The sequence below is a fragment of the Trachypithecus francoisi genome, unplaced genomic scaffold, assembly GCF_009764315.1.
Source record: "Trachypithecus francoisi isolate TF-2019V2 unplaced genomic scaffold, Tfra_2.0 Lachesis_group3, whole genome shotgun sequence".
In the NCBI taxonomy this organism is placed as follows: Eukaryota; Metazoa; Chordata; class Mammalia; order Primates; family Cercopithecidae; genus Trachypithecus; species Trachypithecus francoisi.
Window position 1 is genome coordinate 96,160,290 of NW_022681468.1, and position 25,608 is coordinate 96,185,897.

At 38.3% G+C, this 25,608-nt stretch overlaps 1 protein-coding gene across 5 annotated transcripts in view; it reads right to left on the reverse strand.

Moving 5' to 3' along the window:
- The window catches only part of CHD2 (chromodomain helicase DNA binding protein 2), a 149,133-nt gene extending 129,986 nt beyond the window's left edge, over positions 1–19,147 (reverse strand). For 2 of the 5 annotated variants that reach the window (XM_033188900.1, XM_033188905.1), the window contains exons 1-6: positions 18,562–18,642; positions 16,764–16,831; positions 16,099–16,185; positions 10,643–10,711; positions 1,069–4,996; positions 597–729 (exon numbers count right to left, since the gene is read on the reverse strand). In XM_033188900.1, coding sequence (XP_033044791.1) covers positions 597–658 — 62 coding nt within the window. In that variant the 5' untranslated portion in view covers positions 659–729; positions 1,069–4,996; positions 10,643–10,711; ... (1 more) ...; positions 16,764–16,831; positions 18,562–18,642. Of the gene's footprint in view, positions 1–596; positions 730–1,068; positions 4,997–10,642; positions 10,712–11,767; positions 16,074–16,098; positions 16,186–16,763; positions 16,832–18,561; positions 18,643–18,796 lie in introns of those variants that run through there. The other 3 variants (XM_033188901.1, XM_033188906.1, XM_033188902.1) reach the window with 3 other exon arrangements.
- Positions 19,148–25,608: the final 6,461 nt, after the last annotated feature.

Genomic DNA, 25,608 nt, shown 5'->3' on the forward strand with positions numbered 1-25,608 from the left:
TCCTAAAATGTCAAGTATATCAAAAGATATAAAGTCACATAAAAATATAAACTGAGAGGCATCAGTCAAAGGGTCCTTTAAGTGATTTTGTTTTTAAATGTACATTTTTTCATTCATATAACTTTCTGAAATGTCTATTTACTATAATTTACTACTACAAGGCTTCTCTATGGCCCTCAGTTACAAGTTTAGATATCCTGGATTCTTCAAAGAAAAAATTTGCCTTGTATGTAAAATGGTGCAATGCAGCAATGGCTAAACCGACAAGGTCATTTTTCTGCAGTACAAAAACCTAAAAACTGAAATTTACTGACAGAAAAACTGTACGTTACAGGAAAGGCCCCTTTGAATAAAGGTACCTTACCTTTTGACTGCTGTAAGAGGCCTTAAGTCACAACTCAACTTTCATAAATTGCTACCAAAAAATTAGGGTGTGGCATATTAGCAATCTCAAGGTCATGCTTTAAAAAACGAATCCAAATTAGAAAAACACAATAAAACAGACAGCAATCCATGTCTGTCAAGGTAAACAATTGTAAGCTGAGGTTTCTCCCCCAAAAAAAAAGACAAAAAGGAAGAAAGTTGATAGCTCATACCTCGATGCATTGCTGTGTAGCGAACTGTCCTCCTCTTGGCTTTTGTCCTTATTTCTCATCATCTTTTAATTCTTAAATATTAAGGGGGAGGGGGAATCTGTGTTTGCTTTGAAGTCCTGTGCCCAGGTATTTACTGTCAAAAGTTGAAAGAAAGGTAAGGTCCCGGCTTCTATCGATGCTTTTTATTATCAGGAACAAAGTCCTGACGATGTTAACGATATTGTTATAATACAACAACGGTAAGCACCAAAAAACTAAATATTTCTATTTTTTCCTTAAAAGAAAAAACAGGATAAACCGAACAGTGGAAGCATCACTATCAATAAGGAAACTTTCTCAAAGTAGCACACTCGATACAAATAACAATCTCTGTATCTTATTGCGTCATCCAAGAATTTCTCGTATTTACAGAAAACAAAGCAAACTTTAACAAATAAATCTTTAAAATTATCACCAATGATCGTGAACTTACCTGATCCATGTAGTATGTCCAAAGCAAGAGTCCTATCTACTAGTAGAAAAATATCAGATCCCAGATAATTAAAAATAAAGGCAAAATCCTCCGTTAAAAAACGAAAAATAAATAAAATAACCCTCAAATATGTTAACTGGTCAAAAAAATAAAGCAATAATTAATACTAAAACAGGTCCGAAAGAAAAAAAACCTCATTAGGAGAGCGCACAAAAATGGAGGTGCGCCATGGCTTCTAAGCTGGAAAAAACAACGACCTGGGCTCTCAGTACGGCTGCTTCTTTCCAACAAGGCACGAAAAGAAAGCTCCTAAAAGCTGCTTTTCTCCCAAAAAAAGGTTCGAATCGACCCCACTAAGTCACTAGGAAAGGCAGGGGGCTACGGGGGCCCCCCGAGGCTGCCCGAAAGTTAGGGAAAGTTGCGTAAAGTGAGGCAAAGGCAGGGAGCAGAGCGCGCTCTCTCTAAGGCACAGCCGCCATCTAGAGCCTCCTTCCCAGCTCTGAGAGCTCTGCCTTTGATTGACACTCTCTACATTTACCCCACAACTCAGGTGATGTACCATAGACCCACCCCTTCATCTCCACCAAAAAAAAAAAAAAGAGAGAGAGAGAGAGAGAGAGATCCTCCATCCCAGGGAGCCTAAGGACCCCCACCCCCACACCTCCCTGCCCCTCCAGACCACCCCAACAGGGGGAGGGAGGAGGGCTTCTTAACCCCCTCTGGCTCAAGCACCCTTTTTAAGCCAGAGAGAAATGTAATTTGTTCCTTTTGTCTAAAGATCTGCTAAATATTTCAGTCCTTGAGCTAAAATAACTTCCTCCCTGGACAGGAAGTGGTGTTTTATCAAGCCATTTTGAAAAAGGGATAATTCTTAGAGAATCTAAAGCTCAGCTTAAGTACTAATCTTTGTAAAAATTAATCCCCCAATGGGTAAAATGATTGCTAAATAAAAGTAAAACCTTAATTTCATAAACTAAATTCAAGTTTTTCCTTCTTTGTGATGCCTAAAAATAATCTAAAGACAAAATTTAAGGGGGAATTTTCCATCTCAACTGGAAGAAAGGGGTAATTTTTACAACTCAAGAGCGCCTCCCTAGTGTTCAGTTGCATTGGAGCAAAAGTTAATGCAACCAATTTTTACTCAAAAATATCCATTTTTCTTTGTTCTTTCACAAAATTCTTTAACCCATTATATAACCTTGAAAATATTACACTCCTCCTCCCAAAGAAACTTCTCATAATCACAATATATTTACTTCCCACACTGATTCAGGCAAAACAAGTATCTTTAAATTCAAGAGTATGGGCCAACCATGATCACCTTTAAATCAGTAACCCAAGAAACTCCACCTCCAAATCCAACAGAAAACACATATCCCAACCCTTCCCTTGTATTTCAAATCAAGTAAGTATACACACCCATTTCAACAATGTTATTAACAATAGGACATACCTGATTGCAAATTATCAAAGTTGATGTCACAAAGCAAATTCTAATTATCAAGACCATGAGATCCACAGAAACAAATCACTAATTCCAAAAACAATATTCTCACCAAGCACTCCATTCAGACGTATATTCATACACCCAAAAAAATCCAATCAGCTTTCCTTTCTGCCAGAACCATGTCCCTCCCTCACTGAAGAAATCCATTTTAGATTTACACCAAACAAAAGCAACAATGTCCAATCTAGGTAAAATCCATAATCCAAACTGTTTCAATTCCATACTCTCTACACAAAGATAAATTTTGTACCAAGATCAAAATCCAAAATTCTGTTTTTGAATGTAACAAAGACCAACCACCTCACATCAGTCAATAACAAATGGTGCAAGTATATTGACCATGGATGTGTATGCTGCAGTATTTGACATGAATCACAAACAATATGATTAACACAAAACAATTTAACCTGAACTATTTCTTCGTCTCATGTAAAATGGGAAAACAGAACCAACAACTCATTTTGTCTATCAAAATAATGCCTACCACCTTTGTAATAGTTACTAAAACTGGTATCAGTTGATTAGTAATAAATGAAAACCTGGTATTTAAAAATCAAACGTTAAGTAATCTATGGCAGGGTGCAGTTCATTTAATCTAAATTCCCAATTGTACAAAATAAAGACAATACAAGATATTAATCTTACTTCAAAGTTATATAAAATGGATTACACACATAATTACGAATGTAAAAAATTGTGAATACTCCGAGGACCCTAACCCATAAATCCAACACTTCTTCCTCTAATAGTAAGACAATAGGAGACATCAGTTTAAATATTCAGATGAATATTCTATAGCAAGATATATTTATAGTATTAAAAAGCTTAAGAAACCATTTCAATCAACACAAAATAATTCAGAAGTATATGTGTATCACTCATCCTAAATTTTGGAGCAACAAGCAGTTTGTTTCAAGTTCATTAAAATCTTGTGGCAGATTAAAATCAGATTATATTATTACCCACTGAGCTGTTTTGAAAGGTGTTTCATGAAAACACAAACAAAACAGTATTTAAACCAAATGACCATCTAAGAGCACAACTTTGTGAAAAATGATAAATCTTCATAAACCAAGTAGAATGTTTTTGATTACACCATTTCCAACTGACCAGCTTTATTCAGTACACTTTACCACTTGGCAACTATAAAGGTCAAAGTATTACTAAAATAAAAGTAAACATTTAATGAAACTCTACTTAAAAAAAAAAAACCCAAACTGAGAAATTTTAAAGTGTTATAAATTTTATTAAAGTTAACATTCCAAGAGGTCATACTCATACAAATCAAACTGCAAAAAATTCCAGGCATAAAAACTATTATCTGTGTTAGTGTGCCATCTTTCTTCTCCAAATGTCAAAATGTCCACAAAAAAAAGTCTTTAGAAAGTCAAATCCACTGTCCATTTGTGTTGGATAAGAAACCTACGTCTTCAATCACTGCATGGAATCCATGTTAAAAGAACCCTGTCTTGGTTGTGTATTATCACAGGACTCTTGTATTAATCCATTTTCCTCAATTCCCCATAGTAGACTGCCATCTTGATTTCTCAGTGGTAGGGTCCATTTGAAACTCTTCAAGCTGACTGGGTGCTTGATGAAAAAATTAAAAGAAAAAAATGCTGTTGGAATCTTAATCTTTTAAACAGAAAACGCCACCCACCTTGAAGATATCCTACCATACACAAAACTTTAATTTTGTAACAGCTTTCAACTATGAAACTGTATATTAAAGTTGTATGCAAAACACACACACACAATTCCTCCATAAGACTGCACACAAAAGTAACAAAGTCCTTGTACTACCACAGATACATTAGTATCTATAAAAAGGTCCCAGTGAAGAGTCAGATTTTTAATATTTAACACTAACATCATTATACTGTGTACATAAAAAGTAAAAACAAAAATTAAAATTCAAAATTCCTGGAAAGCTAAATTACAGAAACACTGTGGATTCTAAATCTCAATGCAGAAAACTTTCCAAGCTTCTTCAAAGAAAACTAATTATAGAAAAGAATCTTAAGGGATTTAAAAAAAAAAAACCCAAACTGAGAAATTTTAAAGTGTTATAAATTTTATTAAAGTTAACATTCCAAGAGGTCATACTCATACAAATCAAACTGCAAAAAATTCCAGGCATAAAAACTATTATCTGTGTTAGTGTGCCATCTTTCTTCTCCAAATGTCAAAATGTCCACAAAAAAAAGTCTTTAGAAAGTCAAATCCACTGTCCATTTGTGTTGGATAAGAAACCTACGTCTTCAATCACTGCATGGAATCCATGTTAAAAGAACCCTGTCTTGGTTGTGTATTATCACAGGACTCTTGTATTAATCCATTTTCCTCAATTCCCCATAGTAGACTGCCATCTTGATTTCTCAGTGGTAGGGTCCATTTGAAACTCTTCAAGCTGACTGGGTGCTTGATGAAAAAATTAAAAGAAAAAAATGCTGTTGGAATCTTAATCTTTTAAACAGAAAACGCCACCCACCTTGAAGATATCCTACCATACACAAAACTTTAATTTTGTAACAGCTTTCAACTATGAAACTGTATATTAAAGTTGTATGCAAAACACACACACACAATTCCTCCATAAGACTGCACACAAAAGTAACAAAGTCCTTGTACTACCACAGATACATTAGTATCTATAAAAAGGTCCCAGTGAAGAGTCAGATTTTTAATATTTAACACTAACATCATTATACTGTGTACATAAAAAGTAAAAACAAAAATTAAAATTCAAAATTCCTGGAAAGCTAAATTACAGAAACACTGTGGATTCTAAATCTCAATGCAGAAAACTTTCCAAGCTTCTTCAAAGAAAACTAATTATAGAAAAGAATCTTAAGGGATTTAAAAAAAAAACACACACACACACACATAAAGCAGTCGATCATAGCATAGTTTTTCAATCCAACAGATGTTGATTTTGTTTAGATAATGAAATGGCCACTATAGGTGACACCATCTTTAACTACATATCTGAGAATACAGAAAAGATGTAGCCACCAAAAAAAAAAAAAAAAGAAAATCAAAAATGCAAAATATCTGCCTGGCTTGATAGATCTGCCATAAAATGCTATCAGTTTTCAAATTATATGCAACTAAAATAATACTCTCTCATTACCAAAATACCAAATGTCTCACAGAAAAATAAATCCATTACTTAAATAATTTGAACTGAAAGGAGAAGTGAGAAGTCAGATGATTTTACCATTAAATAAATGATTCAGATTCATCATGACCAAACATAATTTTAAAAAGCAAGATTTAAACCCTGGCCTTCTCTATTAATTTTCCAGCTCTCCAACTGAATTTGTGGAGATACAGTCAAGGGTGACTGAATTTGAGGTAAATTTAAGGGCATTTTAGCCCATTAGGTAATTTCTTTGTCTCGTTGGCAATAATTAGGATATACTGTTTACTATACACAATACAAAAATCTACCTATTTAACTATTTGGTTAACCGAGATACTGCCACCCATATTAAAAAAACATTGATTAAAGGGAGTGTCACAGCATCAGTAATAAATATCAAAAGCAAGATACTTCTCCTTAATTGATTTTGCTCATTTCTCCCCAGCTTTAAAAAGAAAACTAAATTACTCAATTCATTCCTGATCTCAGTAAAATATCTTCCATCTGACTTGTTCATTCCTTAAAATTAAGGGACATGTACTTCTATAGAGAAGTATAAAAGTAAAAACATCATTCTCTGTCAAACAGTTAATTATAACCCAATTTCTTTTCAATCTCTATTGTTACAAGGTTCAAGCTCTAAATGAAGTTGGTGATGTAAATACTATTATGATGAACAATGACACTGAGAATGCATTAATATCAAATTAGTCGTATTTCAATATCTGTAGATGCAATTTATTCATCTTGGTACCTTAATTAAAAAACTCAAGTTTTATGTTTTTCTGACACAAGACAGGTAAAATTTGTCCAGATTTCCTTCTAAATCCATTATTCTTTTAAAAAAATCAAAAGAAAATCTAATGACATTATTAGTATTTCAAAATTAAATACATTGATTTATGTGACAACAGCAGAGATTAGAAAATAGCATATTTATCATGCTCTCACAGTCATATATTTAAAGATAGTAAAAAAAAAAAAAAAAAAGTAAAGAAAAAAATGCCTCAAGAGAAAACTCTTGACAACTCTTAGGACATGAAAAAAGCTATGATCAATCTGCACTCCTGCAAAGCCAATCCAAAGCCAGAAGTGTGTTCACTCAAGCATCAGAGATTTAGGAGTAATCCATTTATTTTCATAGAATTCAAATTCTTATAAAAACTTTATTTGCAAATAAGCAAAGTTATGCTAAAAAATACAAAAAAGAAATCAGGCTTAGTTCTGTGAGCCTGGAAATTCTCTCAGAAACAAAATCCACAGTTCTTCATCTGTAAAATAAAAATAGTACCTACCTCTTGTAGCTGTAGAAAGAATACTTATATAGGACTTATATTACCTGACATACAGAAAGATCTCAGTAAATGTTAGCTATCATTCTGATATACCACAATAACCAAAGTATTTTGAGACCTACAAACTGACTTTACTGAATCAAAGTTCATTTATGTATCATCAGTAAGAGTATCTCTGAAGAACATACAGGATCATGGGGTCAGCAGTCTTGCATTAAAATCAAAATCCTACAGAAAACTGGGTAGGGTTTAGATATCAAAGCCCTCTACGCGTTCCTTTCCAGTAACTTGTGAATTACTGCAGACATGGAAGAGATGTTTTGATCTAGAACTCCATCATCAGACAAACCTAGATCTTTACTATATTTCACATATAACCTTCAAGCTTATAATATAAATGATTAAAAAATTTTTCCCCTTTGATATTCACTAGTTTATACTTCCTTTTTAAAAGAATGTGCATGTTCTAAGAGTACCATTCCCACAGCAAAGGTAAAAACTTAAATGGCAACAAAGCTTCAATGAGTAACTACTACCCCTTAAAATTCCCACATATCATACATCCATAAGAACATAAAGTAGAACATGGAGGTCTTCTCTTCAGTGTATTTTTAATTATTTTTTAAGATGGAGGTCTCACTACGTTGCCCAGGCTGGTTTCAAACTCCTGGATGGAAGAGATATTCCCACCTCAGCTTTCTCAATAGCTGAGAACACAAGTATATGCCTCTGCACTCAACTAAGGCTTTTATTTTTTATTTTTCTGAGATGGAGTCCCTCAGTTCCTCAGGCTGGAGTGCAGTGGCGGCGTCTCAGTTCACCGCAACCTGCACCTCCTGGGTTCAACCGATTCTCCTGCCTCAGCCTCCCACATAGCTGGGACTACAGGCACACACCACCATGCCTGTCTAATTTTTGTAATTTTAGTGGAGACAGGGTTTCACTCTGTGGGCCAGGCTGGTCTCGAACTCCTGACCTTGTGATGCGCCTGCCTCAGCCTCCCCAAAGTGCTGGGATAACAGGCCTGAGCCACCAGGCACCTGGCCTGATATTCTTTTTAAATTCTACTTTAGTAAATTTGTTCCAAAAACACTGGGACATGACAAAATACATTGTTGGTGGATACACAGGTAAGTGATTCACCATCTGGATCAGGATTAGGAGGGCTCCCCTAAAATAAACTATCTCCTTTCCTCTACTTCTCAGCAAATTTTCCCATTTTTAATAGCAAAGAAAAATGGGGTGGGGGGGCAGAGAGTAGTACAAAGAAGAAGAAATTAGTGACTCCTAATTGTCTTAATGGATGACTATCATAAAGCTACTATTATTAATGTAACAAATTATTTTAAAACCTAAACACTTATTTCAAAGCCAATGATGGGACAAACAGGTGTAAAATTACTTAGAGCAAAAATTCATCCTTCTCATCATGTAACTAACATTCTTGCTGCTTATGATGATTTCAATCTTCTTCGTCTGTCTTTAAATGTAAAAATATTTATGTAAGAAAGCCCTGAGAGACTAGGCACAGTGGCTCACACCTGTAATCCAATCACTTAGGGAGGCCGAGCAGAGACCGGGAGTTCGGAGTCGGAAGGTCGGGAGTTCGAACACCTGAGGTCAGGAGTTCGAGGTCAGCCTGGCCAACATGGTGAAACTCCATCATCTCTACTAAAAATACAAAAATTAGCTGGGCGGGGTGGCAAACGCCTATAATCCCAGCTACTTGGGAGGCTGAGGCAGGAGAATCAATTGAACCCGGGAGGTCGGGGGTTGCAGTGAGCTGAGATGGCCACCACACTCCAGCCTGTGCAACAAGAGTGAAACTCTGTCTCGGGACAAAAAAAAAGAAAGCCCTGAGAAGTAAATTCACATATGTTGTCTTATTAACAAGATAACCTTGAATCTTCAGTAGAATATATATTAACAAGTCTGGGTCTTATCGGCATAAAAACTAACTATAAAATGAATATCAATTATGACAACTAAAGGAGTCATCTTATTTAAGGTTTACAATCAAATCAAATATTCCTTACTGTTCTCATTGGTTTAAAACTTGACTATATATGCAAACTAAGAGATGGAGAATTGCAGAGAAAAAATGAAGTCTTGTCACTTTTAATTTTTACTTAGTCAAAATTTTGCCTTTCAGGCATGCCTAAAATTTAATATTTATTAATTCATTAAAACTTGTTTTAATCGTGAATGTCTGTTTTTAAATTAAACCCAAACACTAGCTGAGAAATAATGTTTAACAGAAGCCGTATTGATACACTAAGTATTTATTGAGCATCCACTATTTGCCAGGCAACTGATCTCTTTAAAATGACCATAGCCAATAATTGTACTATATTAGAAAAGTTTTCATCTTTCATCATCCCGTATCAAAAAACAAATCCCCCTCCAAAAATATTTTTGCAGGCCCTAGTAGCCACTTACACAATGCAAGCTAAAGTAGCCATAGGCAAAAATTATCATCTAAAATTTAGATTCCCAAATGTGATTCAAAAAAAATTATTTTTATGAAGTAGCTAATATATAATTACCAAAAAGGTTGTCAATAATAAATCATGTTGGCCAGGCACGGTGGCTCACACCTATAATCCTAGCACTTTGGGAGGCTGAGGTGGGCGGATCACCTGAGGTCAGGAGTTCACGACCAGCCTGGCCAACATGGTGAAACCACATCTCTACTAAAAATACAAAAATTAGCTGGGCATGGTGGTGTGTAACTGTAATCCCAGCTACACTGGAGGCTGAAGCAGAAGAATCGCTTCAGCCCTGGAGGCGGAGGTTGTGCTGAGCCAAGATCATGCCACTGCACTCTAGCCTGGGTGACAGTGGGACTCTGTCTCGAAAAATAAAATAATAATAAATAATGTTGAGAATTCACCAAAATTCATTTATACAACCTTCCCATCAACTCTTTCCAACTATTTTTCAGGCTGTCAGTTAGAAAAACTATTCCAGAGTAGTAACCATGTCTTCTAACATCAAAGCATAACTTCAGGGACAATCAGACTAAAGAACTTTTTGTTAGGCTTTCAAGTTTAACTTCCAAATTAATTACTTAGAAGTAATTATAATATTGGAAATCATTAAAGATTATGTTCTATTACCAAAAGAGAACCCGAGGGCTTCTGAGTTTTACATAGGTTAAGGCAACGCTTAACAAAAGGAATAGTTGTAGGACCTAGGATAAACTTTCCCTATAGATGAAACAGGAAATACTTTAGGCTTTGTGGCCATTCAATACAACTCCTCTGCTTGCTGCTGCTATCCTGAGAAAGCAGCTGCAAACGATAACTAAATGAAAGAGTATAGCTGTGTTGCAATAAAACTTTATTTACAAAAACAAAGAGGAACCATTTATCAACATCCACGTTCATAATAGTGTTAGAGGTATGTTCCAATGTGGGTTGTTTGCATTTTAACTCGCCTAGGTGAAGAAAGCAGAAAATAATAGATTGGAGTAAATTAATAAGCAAAATCTCCATGTTGATTTTCTTGTACTGTGTTGTTTCACTAAATCCCTCTATTGACAATTCTGACTCAAATTTTCAAAATTTCCAAAGTAGTATTTAAACTTTTTAAACAGATTAAACATGTAAATTGAATAATACTTACTAAATGCTTCCACCAATGTCTACTTCATTGTATGGGGCCTTTAGAGGATTCAGTTTGAGGTTCATATTTCTGCAGAGGACAAAAAGAATTTAATTTTATACATAAAAAATGAAAACAGATTATTAAGCACCATGGTTTATACCCAAAATGTCAACATCTTACAAGGATCATCTGCCAATAGACCAAAAGATGTATGCATTTATTAACAATATAGTCCAAGCAGAAAACATACAAGCTCTTGAGTATCACAAATTTGGCTGTACGGAGTCTCCTCTGTAGAATGTTACTACAAAATCACAAGCATAAGTTTCAGCCCCTAAGAACTCCAAAAACGTAGGTAAATATTTGGGCTCCCCAGGTGGATCTGAAGGTTGGGAACTAGTTATTTAACAGAGTCAACATCACTCCTACAGTACAGAATTGTTTCACTTTCTAGTCTTATATCTATTTACTTTCAATTCTTCTACAGGAAAGCTTACATTGCCCACCTGTAAGGGCACTTTCTCATTCCTTAGTATTACCATATTATTTCACATTTTTATGTCTTTAATCAACACTAAGACAAAATGATAGGAAACCATAGGCATCATTTCAAACTAATTGTACCAATCTACTCAACTAAACCAACACTAATCATTCCTAAATTATATGCTTGATAATAAAAATTTATCCAGCCAGGCCCGGTGGCTGACGCCTGTAATCCCAGCACTCTGGGAGGTGGAGGCAGGCAGATCACTTGAGGTCAGGTGTTTGAGACCAGCCTGGCCAACATGGTCAAACTCCGTCTCTACTAAAAAGACAAAAATTAGCCAGAAATCACTTGAACCCGGGAGGCAGAAGTTGCAGTGAGCTGAGATCACATCACTGCACTCCAGCCTGCACTCCAACAGAGCGAGACTCCATCTCAAAAAATAAATAAATAAAATGTATCCATACTTTCCACTAGTCAAACTTAAATACCTCATAACTAAACATGGAAAACAGCGTTTCCCATATCTCAAGTAACTTACATACTTTTCTCATCACTCCTGTTCCCAAGTATGATTACAATAATCATCCCACCCCCAAAAAGAAAACTTATTTAAAAGTTCAGTATGAAAATGGGCTGGGCACAGTGGCTCACACCTGTAATTCCAGTACTTTTGGGAGTCCAAGCTGGGGGGGGGGGGGGGGATCACCTAAAGTCAGGAGTTCGAGACCAGCCTGGCTAACAATGGTGAAACCCCAGTTCTACTAAAAATACAAAACTTAGCCGGATGTGGTGGTGCACGCCTGTAATTCCAGCTACTCAGGACGCTGAGATAGGATAATCACTTGAAACCGGGAAGCGGAGGTTGCTGTGAGCTGAGATCACACCACTGCACTCCAGCAGCCTGGGCAACAGAGCAAGACTCCATCTCCAAAAACAAAAACAAAAACCAAAAAGTAGCAATTTAAGGTTTTTAGAAGGAAATAAAGATTAGGAGTTACTTTACGCTACCCAAATGCTTTTTTAGGACTAATTTTCAAATTATAGAGCAAGTCCCTGTTCATCTTCCCAAATCTAAATTCCTTTAGTCATTCAGACAGATCGTAATCAAGAAATACAGCAAAGATCTGCTTCAAAATTACTGTAAGAGTAGGTGCTAAATTATCTTCCCAAGAAATTGACAAACGAAGCAATTTAAAAGGAACAACATATTTCTAATCTTCCAAATTTAATCTGATCTTATAAGTAACAGAAGGTTTTGTGAAAAAAGACAAAACGTAAACCAAGTAAACCCTTAAGAGAAGGGTAGAATTGACTTAAGGAATCTTGGTAAAAGAAATGTCTAAGGGAAATCCCTCACACTGCTCTGATGAGCTTATTAAATAAGTTATCTACCAGTTGATAGGGTTCTCACACCACCAAAGACAGAAAATATATCTCACTTTGCATCATCACAAAAATTACTGACACTAACATAATCTACCATAGCATCTCCTTCCCCATGCATCACTCACAAAAATTACTAACAACTAAAATTGACAAAGTCTAAAATCACTTTGCCATCCTTGGAAAGAGAGGAGAAGGGAGCAAAATTCGGCTTAGGCAGACTATCAAAGTTGACGATTTTGCTCGTATTCCCACCTATCCTATTTTGTAATATCATAGTTTCAGATTTAATAACTTACAGGTATAATATACATATTTTGGTTGTTGTTCTTTTAAACGGTAAGGACAGCTTTAGTCAACTGTCTCATTATTAGTCATTTATGCTTTTCTTAGAAAACTTGGTTTTTAAAACAATATTTTTACTTTTTTTTTTTGGGGGACGGAGTCTCACTCTGTCGCCCAGGCTGGAGTTCAGGAGTAGTGTGGATCTCAGCTCACTGCAACCTCTACCTCCCAGGTTCAGGAGATTCTCCTGCCTCAGCCTCCCAAGTAGCTGGGACTACAGGTGCGTACCACCACGCCCAGCTAAATTTTTTTTTGTATTTTTAGTAGATATCGGGATTTCACTATGTTGGCAGGGCTGGTCTCGAATTCCTGACCTCAGGTGATCCGCCTGCCTCGGCCTCCCAGAGGGCTAAGATTACAAGCGTAAGCCACCGCGCCTGGCCAATTTTTAACTTAAAAATAAAACCTGAGAGCACCATTAACTATAAAGTCATTAATATGTCTAAGAAAATTCACAAACCTCAAAGTTAAAATATAGCTTTATAATCTAAATTAAAATGACTATAATTACTATGTAGCACACGCTAAAGATATAATTGTTTGGGAAATAATTTCAGATACATGGCTTCATTTCAAAAGGCAGAGGAATGTTTTCTAAAACAGTTATGTCAAGCAACATACAAGGTATATATATCAAAACTTTTATCATATTGTTATAGAAAACATGCTACTTGAATGTTACATAAACCATCAAGTCATATATTTATAACCTAAGGATCAGAATATCCTTCAACTTAAATTGTAAAGGTTAATTACATTAAAAAATAGCCAATTTGAAAATCAAAGTACACTGAAGCATTCAATCTGGAAGGAGGTAGCTGGTAAAATGAAGATATTTATCTTTGATGTACAAAAATTTTGTTAACGGAAATTAAATAGATTATATCAGGCATGCAAACTATAAATCCTCTTATTTATAACATGATCATGGCCAGGTGAAAAATATTAAAACCACTTAACTTTATATTAGATACATTTACTACATCATTAGAAAAAAATTTTTAAATGCTTTTATTGAAGCATTCTAAACAGTGTTTAAAGACAGTATAATTCCTTAATTGCTTCTCTGAAATCAATTTACAAAGTTTGTATAAGAGAATTAGGCATGGCTTAACAATTATTTTTATCCCACAATTTGAGAGCTAATAGGGATCTTAAAAGCTTGGAACTCTAAAGTCTTCATACAAATTGTTAGATGAAGGTACAAAAGGAACAAAATGTCAAGACTGCAGGGCTTATTTACATTAGAAGGTAGGTCTCCTGATTGCTGAAACGTGTTATATTTTCCACTCTATCACCACTTCTGATTAACAAAAGATAAAGAGATGTCCTCAACTTATCTTTCTCACTCCACAATCAAATCTCAGTGGATAAAAAGTAAAATTACTTGTCCATGGTACAAATTTTTAAATAATCAAAAAATGATGAATAGTAAATAAAACTTAGAAGAAAATTTACATTTGAAATTACCTATTTTATATAATCTATAAATGTCATGTCATGAAAGGCTTGTGATGACACAGCATGGCTCCCTTCATTTCTATAGAATGTCAGGTAATTTTTTAAACAGTTTTTATCAGAACTAATGCAATCCAATTCAATCACAAAGTTTGATCAGATTTTTATGATTCAAGAATTATCCCAAAATGCTAGGGCAGAAACAAATATATAAGCACCACTCTGGTTCTTAAGCAGAAAACAGTGGTAAATATATAATAATCCACCTTCCTTACAAAATATAGTACTTTAATATCACACCTACAGGATCCACTGTATTTATCTAATATTATCTATCTATAATGGTTATCTACATTTACATTTAACCTCATGTGCCAATCAATTATGGTCATTATACAAGACCGTCTCAAGCAGTAAATATCAAAACACTGAATATAAGCACTAACAAAGATCTAAGTACATGTGGATCTCTGATTCAACATTTCTAGCCCTTTCTAGCTGTTTTCTTTTTTATGAATCAAATTACACCTTCCGTAGGCCATTATAAATGTATTGCCTGTTTATACTTAAACAAAAATTATGCTTCACATAAGAGATCCATTTCTTAATTTCCGTAACAGTGCCCAATGACAGGAATGCCAATTTAATATCACATCAATTGCACAGAGGAAACCCTAATCTTGGCATTTGTGTTGAAGTTTTGAAGTGAAGGATGTTTCAACTGTTCTTGTAAATGTTGTATTTTTAAAATACTACAGTTAAAAGTTAAACATTTAGTTTTCTCTTGCACACTGTAATACACCCAAATTTGATCGAACTGCAAAAAAGGACTCAAAAGTTAAGCTGAAGCAAAGGCAATAAAAATATTCCTCTTATCACCTATTTCAATCAATAGAATAAGGCAACATCAAGCATTGAAAGACTGTATTTTATTTTCCACATAAATTTTGAAGAAAAGTAAACTTGCCCTTATTTTAATTGGTCATTTGGCAATTCTTAAAATTTCCCAAGATACCCATTATTATACTGCGTATTCCTCTAGTCAATCACTAATAACAGCTTGACATTAATTTTCAGATTCAACATTAACTTCTAAAAAAGGCATATTTCCTTAAAAATATCCGTGGACATTTTTTAAAATTCACATATCTAGCTTTAAGATTTCAAAATGTGATATACACGGTATGCTGGGGGCCCAATACCTATTGCATGTGAAAATTATTTCTATCTTTTATGCTTTAAAAGCAATTACTAAGCAATTAGAGGACTCTTTATATGTAGTAACTCTAATTTCCTGGAAAACACCACATTTTTGGACCTGTCTGAAAACTCATGAAAACAAGTAAAATGAGTATTTTAAATCTATTAAATGACTGAGATATGAAACTGTCTATTTAGTTTTTGAAATGTAGTTAAGAATCCTACGATCAGCAAATGCAAAATTCCAGACCATTCCTAAAATGTGATCTGTACAGTCAAAAAAAAATGGCTGAAGATTATATATACGATTTGTAAAAACATAATCTTGATGACTCTACTGCAGATTTAACCACAATCCTAAAGCACCATTTTATTAAGCAGTACTAAATGTCTTCCTGCTCCAATATAAATTACATGCATCGACTGTCTTAATAGTAATAGAAGTGTTTCAAGGTCAGGCAAAAGAATTTGATGGTTTTCTCATCCTTTCAGTGATAAACAGTCTACAGTTTGTTTCATTAACAAACTTTAGTGATATTTTTCACTTAAATGTTGGTAACTATTCAATTGCAGATGTTGTGTAAAAACATTTACTTACTTGCTATATAAAATACTGACTTTCCCAAAGATTTCTTTTATCCTCAAGGATAAAACTCCAACGTCTCAGTCTTCAAAATGGCATACCCTTTGGTGAAAACAAAGATTCTAAACTTACTTATGAAGCAAACAATAGTAAGTAAAACTAAGTGTTTTTAAACTTTTTAATTACAAAAAAGAAACTAAAATCTATGCTCAAAACCTGATTTTTTAAACGTTCTTCCCTAAAATCTATTAGTATGAACAGCAAACTAGTTCAAATTCTCCAATAAGCTTATTTCTTTAAATACTTAAAAGATTAAAATTGTTTGCACAGTATACAGAGTTAAACAGAAAAAAGCTATCTTTGGTTCATGGTTTTCCTCAAAATCTAATCAGTCTTCTCTTGTTCCCAAAATTAAACAAGGCTTAAAAGACTTTCAGTATTTTAAACTATTCAAAGGGTACGTTAAGTTACAATGGCTATGCATATATACTTTTAATCTTTCCTGCAGTGAAAAGGCTTAAAGGCTTTGTCAAATTATTTCAGATAGTTTACTCATATTCATAATCACAACTTTTTTAAATGATACCCATTCACTGATTAATTGAAATGTAAATTATTAAAGAATAAAACAAAAACTTAATAAGCTAATTTTTGTCAAAACAATAAAAACCCAGTCTTACCTCAAATAAAAGAACTCTATTTGTTCAGAACCATCAGCAACCAAATTAATTTTAATCTCCTAAGTCACCTTTAAAAAAAAGAAGAAAGATGGTATTAATGTTTTGAATTTTAAACATTTCTTGGCCAACGATTCAGTGTGATGAAACAAGAAAATATTCCACAGACAAAAATCTATGGGCAAATTGAAGAGACGGCTCATCGACACACAACCTGTACATTTATGGTTGCAGTTATTTATCTTAGTATCTATCAGTCTTTGTTTTCCTCATCTTTTGGCTGTATTGACCAATACTAAAGATTAACACATTGAATTAAACAGAAATACAGAAAATTCAAATTTTTGGACTGATTTAAGATTACGAATCTTTTTTTTTTTTTACTTTCCCTCTTTTTATGACAAGCAATAAACAAACAAAGAAAAAGTTTACCATTCTTCAAGACAAATCATCTTAGTATCTCTCTTACCATCCAGAAATATCTTTTACAATTATGAGCAATTAGAAATCAGCTCCTCCAAGAGAAATTAGTGAAGTTAAAATGGCCACTGGTTACTTTAAATTTTAAACCACAAGTTACTTGATCTCACCAAGTGGGATATTAGCTTTGTCTTTAAAGCTATTCTAAAACTTACAGTACCTAAACCTTTACTCAATTTCAAACCAGGGTTTTGAACATTTTCATTTCAGTCTTTCTCCTCCCCCATTTATCATGTAAAAAGATCTTTCAGGTTAAACTGCTCGCAATTATTTTGCATTTCACAATTCAAAGAGGATTCTAAAGAACTAGATTCAGAATATCCATTTAAAACCACTTTCAGTGCCCAAAAATTTCGGAAACATTGATTTGAAAAACCAAAATTGGTACTTAAAACAGATTCTGTAAAATCAAGATATGCGCAACTGATGTAACATGTACCATTATAGGAAGGCTAGTCAAAAAAACAAAACAATTTTACTGGAAAAATGCCCTTAGAAATATGGTCGAATAAACCAGTATCTGATTTCAGATGTACTATGTAAGTCTGCCGAACACTATTTTTACGTAGTTCTGCACCTTTACAACACAAGAGCTCCGCAGAATGAAGACAAAAATATTCTAAAATACACAAAGGTTTGTGCGCTTCTGGTTTGTTCTTCAAACCACTATACTTAAAAATTACCCTTCAAAAAATTTTTTTAAGATTACAGACGATACAGAGAACTCTACTAAATTTTATGAAACCTATACTTTTAAAATACTGTTCCGTTTTAAGCCTATCTAGATTTTTATACATGCAACAAATGCAACAAATATGGCTCCTCTTCATCGCCCATTACCGAGAGCAGTCCTACTTTATTCATATTTACATTACGAGAAAGTAACTTCAGGAAGAGATTTGGTGTCAGAATGTTCTTTTATGAAAGTTTTTCGATCATGGCTTGTGATAATATACATTCTCAAAAAAAATTAAATTACGAACTTTTGACTAGGAATTGACCCAAGTACGTTCTAACACTCAGGTGTGAGAAGTTACAGATAACGGCTCCTTGTGACCTTTTCAAAAAGTACCAAACAGTGTATTTAATCATATTTAAATATCAGGAGATCAAATGATCTTGGCGTAATTACTCGGTAAAATAAACTACATTAACCAAACGTCATCAGCTAGCACCGTAATTATCAAATCTATTTCCATTAAACAGCCTTGACGACACAGTAAACTTGTCTTCGTAATTCTGAAATACCAGAAGCACTCCTCCAACTTGCATTTTTCAAAGACAACCTTAACGTCATAAAGGTTTAATAAGCAGCAAGTACCTTCGCATGTATCACTGCAGCCGTTTCAAAATCGGCTTTGAAAGAGTTAAAAGCCAACACCCAATAGGAGGGAAAAAAACAAGTTTTATTTTTGTTGAAACGTAGTCAGGGTTCCATTGTTCTTTTAAATTCGATCATGAAGATGAGTTCCCACCTCACCGGAAAGAGGTTAAAAAGCTCCTCCGTTGGAGAACCTGAAAGGGATTTTTTTACCCTAAATATCAAAATAACTCACCAGGACAGAAAGGGGCTCTCCACGCCCGATCCCCTTCGGGCTCTCGCCGGCAGTCACCCGCCGCCCCTTTCCTGGCGGATCCAGTCCTGGCGACGAGGCCGCCCCCCGCCCACCTGCCGCCCACGGGGTCTGCAGCGGGGCCCCGCGTGCCCCCTACCCCGGGATCCCACGACTCGGGCCCAGGGCACCGAGGCGCATCCCGCCGGGGAGAGCCGGCCCGCGACCACAGAGGGGCCGTGCGAGAAGAGCCGAGCGGAGAGGCCCGGCCCGCCGCCCCCTCCTGCTCGCGCGCTCAAGGACATTTTGCTTTTCCTCCCAAGGACAAAGGACAATAAAAGGAGACGGGGAGCCACTCACCGGGTCCGAGCGCGGCAGCCGGCACCTCCTGGTCGCCCAAGTCCGAGTCCCGGGCCGGACCGCCCGCCCAAGCCTCCCGCCCGCGCCGGGTCCAGCCGCCGGGGCCCCGGGAAGCCTCCGAGGCGGCAACCGCAGCGGCGCTTTCGGCGTCGTGGGCCCGGCCGCCCTGGGAGCCTCTGCTGCGGGCTCTGACGCCAACGCGCGCGGCCCGCCTCGCCTCAGCCGCGGCCGCCCCACTCCCACGGGCCTGCGGGCCGTCCGGGCGTAGCTCCCTGCCGGCTGGCGGGCCCCGCGGCCGCGGCGGAACGCCTGACAGCTCGAGGTGCTGCTGCCTCTCCGGCCATCTTGTGCCGTGTGTGTGGTGTCTCTCTCCCGTCTCCTCTCTAGGCTTTACTCCCTCCTCCTCCTCCCCCCGCCCCACACACCACACAACATGGCCTCTTCGCTGCGGCGGCAGCGGCTGCGGCGGCGGCGGCAGGAGCGCCGCCGCGCTCCAGCCCGCTCCCCTCCCCCACCGTCCCCGCCTCCCGCCCGCAGCTCCGGGACCCAGCGCGCACGCGCGCCGCCGCCCGCCCGCCGCAGCCATTGGCTCCAGGAGCTTCCTGCATCCCCTATCGGGAGCGGCCTCACGCACGCTAGTTGGCGTCTTCCTCCCGCCCAACAACAACTACTTCCATCCTATTGGGTAATTTCAACCCCACCCCTTTCGTCTCCTTCGTGCGGATAGGCTGACCTTAGTGCCATTCACTACCCGTAGGCGTTTCTGGTTTTCTTGAGAAGCTCCGGGCCACGATTGGCTGGCGATGGAACCTTTGGGGTTGGAGCTGAGCTGTTGCTTTTCTCCCCGCAGTGCGGACCCCTCCAGGCTAGCTGTAGGGTACTTGGTATGGTCTAGGCCAGACTAGAATCGTTAGTGCAGGGTCGCACAAATAGTGGCTTCCCGTCTAGAAAAAAGCTCTGGCTTCGGTGTTTCTAAGTTCAGATTTTGGCTTTAAAAAAAGGAAAGAAAAAAATGACTGACAGGATGATGAGCAAACAAGATGCAGGCCCACAGCCCTTGGGCAAGCAGCCATATCCTCAAAATATTTGTTCTAAGCACCCAGGCCTCCCATGAAGGTCACACAGTCAGGACCAATGGTTTTACCACCAGCACATTCCCTAGCCCCAGTATCCGAATTGAGATGAGATTTATTTGAGGATTTGTAGACTGCGTGTTGCCCATTTACCTGAGACCCTAAAAGAATGTCTAGTGTCTTGTGAGCTGTCGTCATGGAAATCAAAAAATAAAAATTAAAAAAATTAAAAAGAATGTCCAGTGTCCTGAGGCCTTAGCGAATGAATCTCAATACTGGTTGACTAGATTCCACCCTGTAGGACAATGTTTGTTAGAGTAGCAGTTGAAACCTGAAAAACCATGGTCTACCTTTTCAACCTCCTTCCAGAGAACCAGGCAAAACAAGCTTCATTTCCTTTCGGCAAATCTCACTTTTTTTCATTACTTCTTCCTACTTTAAGCTGGAAACAACTCTAAGCAGACCATAGGAAAAAAATGAAAACCTAAACTTTCCTGAAATGGATGGGGAAAAAATAAAAGAGGTAGCTCTCTCCAGTTGCCAGTATTTAGAAATCTTGCTCCTTTTGGCAGGGGACCTGGGGAAAATGAAAGGAACACCAGATGCTTAGTTTTAACGGATTTTTTTTGAGGGGAAGGGCTTAGGGGTGAGGGAAACAACTCTTAAATTCTTTTGAGCCTCTCCCCTTGGGTTAGCATCAGAAAATGTTACATACATGTAGAGCCTAGGAAATAGTCTGGCCGCTTTTTTAAATGACACAGTTGTTGATTGATTTGGCTCAGTGTAGCATCAGCCACTTAGGATAGAGCTAGGACTTGATCCCAAGTTGCCTGACTTTTTATAGATCTTGATTTCCTTGTATGCAACCTGGCCACCCTCGTTGGCAATATACTTTGAGCTCTAAGTGGGCACACACACACACCCACAAAATACTTCTTCAACCGAGATTAAATTTTCTCCAAGAGACATTTAATTTCCAAGAGCCATTGCCTTACATAGTGTAGCTTTGAACACCGTGGACCTGCAACAAGGCTGTTTTTGCTGAAATAGCCCCATTCTGAATCCTTTTTTCTCATTCTTCTGGTGTGTTTTTGCTGTGCTGTTGTTCACTCCCTTTTCCTTCCATTTTTCCCCTCTTATTATGACCTGAAATTCCTCTCTGATTCTGCCTTTCCAGATTCATCACCGAGTATGTCTATGCCAGGGAAACAGGCCCGAGCAGGCCTTTATTAAAACAGTCATGGCTGAAAAGCACTGAGTTAGCTGACTAGGTGCCAGGCATTGTTCTCAACTCTCATTGGTGATTAACTTGATCATACTGCACCCCAATGAGAGACAGTTATCGTCCCTCTCTGTGTCTTATCCCTATTAGGAAACTGAGACTTAAGGAGTTTAACTTGCCCGAGTTCACACTACTAAGAAGTATTTTAGCCCAGATAATTTGCCTTCAGACCCTTCTGCCTCTCCCAGTTTTCTTTCAAAAACTGTCCTTTCGCTGCATAGGTTTATTTGAATCTTTTGTTGTGTGGATCCTCAAGATTTGCCAGCTCCTCCCTCCTATGCTTCATTGAAGGTATTCTACCTTCAGAATCAAACAGGAGATCCAGTCTAATTGAATCTCCAGGCTTTGCCCCACCCCATTGCTGTTAATCCCCTAAGGCCACCTGGGAGCCCTCCAGCTCTCTTGTTTGCTCCCCCTTTGATTTCTGGACCCCTATGATTCAGCTTTGGAGTGGCTCAATTGTATGAAGGGATACCTTGGGCAACTTACATAAAACAGCTTTCTTCTCTCAAGTTTACATCCCACACGATGTCCTCTTTAGAGAAGGCCCTTTATTGAAACTTTGTCTGCTATCACAAATGACAGCTATGATTTCTTTTGTCATAGTTATACCATCTCTTCGGTCATCCCTTCTTATTGCAAGAAGAGTTCTGTTGTAAATAAAAAGCACCTGACACCTGGAAGATCACATCCTACCCCCTCCACAGCTCCTTTTCACTCTCAGTGGTCTGCCAGAGAACCAAGAGGAAATCCCTTCCACCCCCAAGTCACACTGACTCCTGTGACTGCCATTTCTTTGGGAAAGAAGATGAAGAGGCAAACCCTTAGCCTTGGCTCACTTAGAGGAAAGGCCTGTGCATGTGCTCTGAGTAGTTCTGTTACTATTCAGTACTATCCAGTGAAAATCTTTTTTTTTTTTTTTTTTTTTTTTTTTTTTTTTTTTTGAGACGGAGTCTCGCTCTGTCGCCCAGGCTGGAGTGCAGTGGCCGGATCTCAGCTCACTACAAGCTCCGCCTCTCGGGTTCACGCCATTCTCTCGCCTCAGCCTCCCGAGTAGCTGGGACTACAGGCGCCCGCCATCTCGCCCGGCTAATTTTTTGTATTTTTTTAGTAGAGACGGGGTTTCACCGTGTTAGCCAGGATGGTCTCGATCTCCTGACCTCGTGATCCACCCGTCTCGGCCTCCCAAAGTGCTGGGATTACAGGCTTGAGCCACCGCGCCCGGCCCCAGTGAAAATCTTGGAGGGGCAGAGAATATTTCTAGAAGGATACAAGGACATGTTTATACTGGTTGCCTCAGAAGAGGAAACCTCAGATGTAGCTACAGAATTAGGGAAGAAGGGACACTTTTCGCTCTACTTTTCTGTGACTTTGGAATTTTGAACCATGTGAATGTACTGCCTTCTTCAATTAATTTTTCTTTTTTTTTTGAAACAGAGTCTTGCTTTATTGCCCAGGCTGGAGTGCAGTGGCGCAATCTCGAATCACTGCAACCTCTGCCTCCTGGACTCAAGAGATTCTCTTGCCTCAGCCTTCCGAGTAGCTGGGATTACAGGCACGCACCACCACACCTGGCTAATTTTTTTGTCATTTTAATAGAGATGGGGTTTCACCATGTTGTCCAGGTTGGTCTCGAACCCCTGAATTCAAGTGATCCGCCTGCCTCGGCCTCCCAAAGTGCTGGGATTACAGGCATGAACCACCACACCCAGCCCTAATTAATTTATTTTTATTAAGTAATTTATTTATTTTGGAGACAAGTTCTCGCTCTGTCCCAGGTTAGAGTGCAGTGGCGAGATCATAGCTCACTGCAGCCTTGAACTCCTGACCGCAAGCCATCCTTCCTCCCACCTCAGCCTCCCAAGTAGCTGGGACTACAGGCATGCACCACCATGCCTGGCTAATTTTTTTTTACTGTAGAGACAAAGTCTTGCTTTGTTGCTCAGGCTCATCACAAACTGCTGGCCTCAAGCAACACTCCCACCTCAACCTCCCAAAGTGCTGATCTTTAGGAGGGAAGCCAAGATAGAAGGAAAGAAGGAAAGAAACTAAACAATCTGTTGAGCTAAAAGTTGACACTACTGGAAAGGAAGGTTAACTTTTTTATTTACTTCACAATAATCTGCATTGTGTGAATTAGTTACAGTAAACACTTGTAATTTTTTTTAATGAAGTGAAGGTCACAGGAGGCTCAGTACTTCCAGGGCTGTGAATGTCATCTAAGGTGCACCTGTCTGATAATAAGGACTCCTGGTACATAGAATGGGAGGCAGTAGCTTCCACTCCAAATGTCACATGACCTCACACAGCTCAGCAATAGAATAGGGCTTTCCACTGTCCTCCCTGCTTCCCTGAAGCTTCACAGGTTTATTTTCCTTCTTCTGTCTTCTACTCCTGTAATAGCAATTAAAGAAGAGGCAGAGACACCAGCAAGGTCTGCCTTTCCCCGTTTCCCTTCCTCCCTGTCCCCTTTTGCTCTGGAATGTCTCCTTTAGATTGTCAGCGGAACTTATCTTGGAGGTTCAGCAGAAACCTAGGATGACCTTGACTCAAGCCAAGGACACGGTTGTCAAGTGCAGGTGTTTCCAGATTCCTGCTGTTCTGCTCCTGCTCTTTGCAGCTTCTCTTGCTCCTCATACTCTGCAGAACTTGCACGCAGGCTCAGTCTTACGCTCTGTATACCCTCTGTTCCTTCTTCACGAGTGGTTGTCTTTCTTTGCTTTGCCCAGGGTATGTCGCACACAGTGTTGAAGATCATTTGATTCTCAAAATATCATTGCCAAGCACAATTATTGAGTTTCTTTAATATGCCAGGTACTATTTTAGGAGCTGAGCGTGTAGCATGGACAAAAGAGATGGAGTACCTGTTCTCATGGAGTTATATTCTAGAGGGGGGGAAGGCAATACACAAGAAAATGCCCATAGCTGGGCGTGGTGGCGCACGCCTGTAGTCCCAGCTACTAAGGAGCCCGAGACAGAAGAATCGCTTGAACCTGGGAGGTGGAAGTTGCAATGAGCCACATCACACCACTGCACTCCAGCTTAAGGCAACAGAATGAGACTCCATCTCAAAAAAGAAAAGAAAAGAAAAAACCCAGTAGTAATAAGTGCTGTGATGATGGGAGCCAAATTTTGGTTGAGTGGTCAGGGAAGACTGATCTGAGGAGGCAATGTTTAAGTTGAGGCAGGAAGGGCACAAAGGAGGCAACTAGCTATGTGTATATCTATGAGTGGATTCCAGGCTAAGATGGCAGATAGTATGCATGCTACTAATTTTGCCCTATCCCAAAACTGCACTAAACAGATTTTCTTTTCTATTCCTTTTCTTTCTTTTTTTAAGTCGTAAAACCATAAGGAAAGGAGAACAGGAGAGGAGAAAAGAGCAACACAATTTTAGAAGCTGAAAAATAGATGGATGAGTGGTAACTGATTTAGCAGACATGAGAAAGCTGAGATCCAACCCAACTTACACTGGAAAAACCTCAAAAGGCTCAGAAACTGCCAGAACCAGGGACCATCGGGACTGAGGGTGGAGGAGAAGGCTAAAATAAGGAAAATTCAGCGAGAACAATTTAAGGAGCAGTGAGATCCCTAGATCCCCTCTGTCCTTCCAGCAAAAAAAAAAACTGGAGGTTTATCTTCTAGAAAGTCTCTGACTTGGAGGATGTCAGGCTCACTGAGGGCACAGGAAATATGGAAATGGGGAGGTCCAGAGGCCAGATGCACAGTGAATGCAGAGACTCCAGCTGTCTTGCCCCATCTGGCTCTCAGAGTGCTGGCAAAGTGACTTCTGTCTTCCGGGTAGTAGAGTAGAAGACTTTTTTTTTTTTTTTTGAGATAGTCTTGCTCTGTTGCCCAGGCGGGAGTGCACTGGCGTGATCTTGGCTCGCTGCAACCTCCGCCTCCTGGGTTCCAGCGATTATGCTGCCTCAGCCTCCCAAATAGCTGGAATTATAAGTGCGCACCACCACGCCCAGCTAATTTTTGTATTTTTAGTAGAGACAGGGTTTCACCATGTTGGCCAGGTTGGTCTCAAACTCCTGACCTCATGATCCACATGCCTGGCTTCCCAAAGTGCTGGGATTACAGACGTGAGCCAC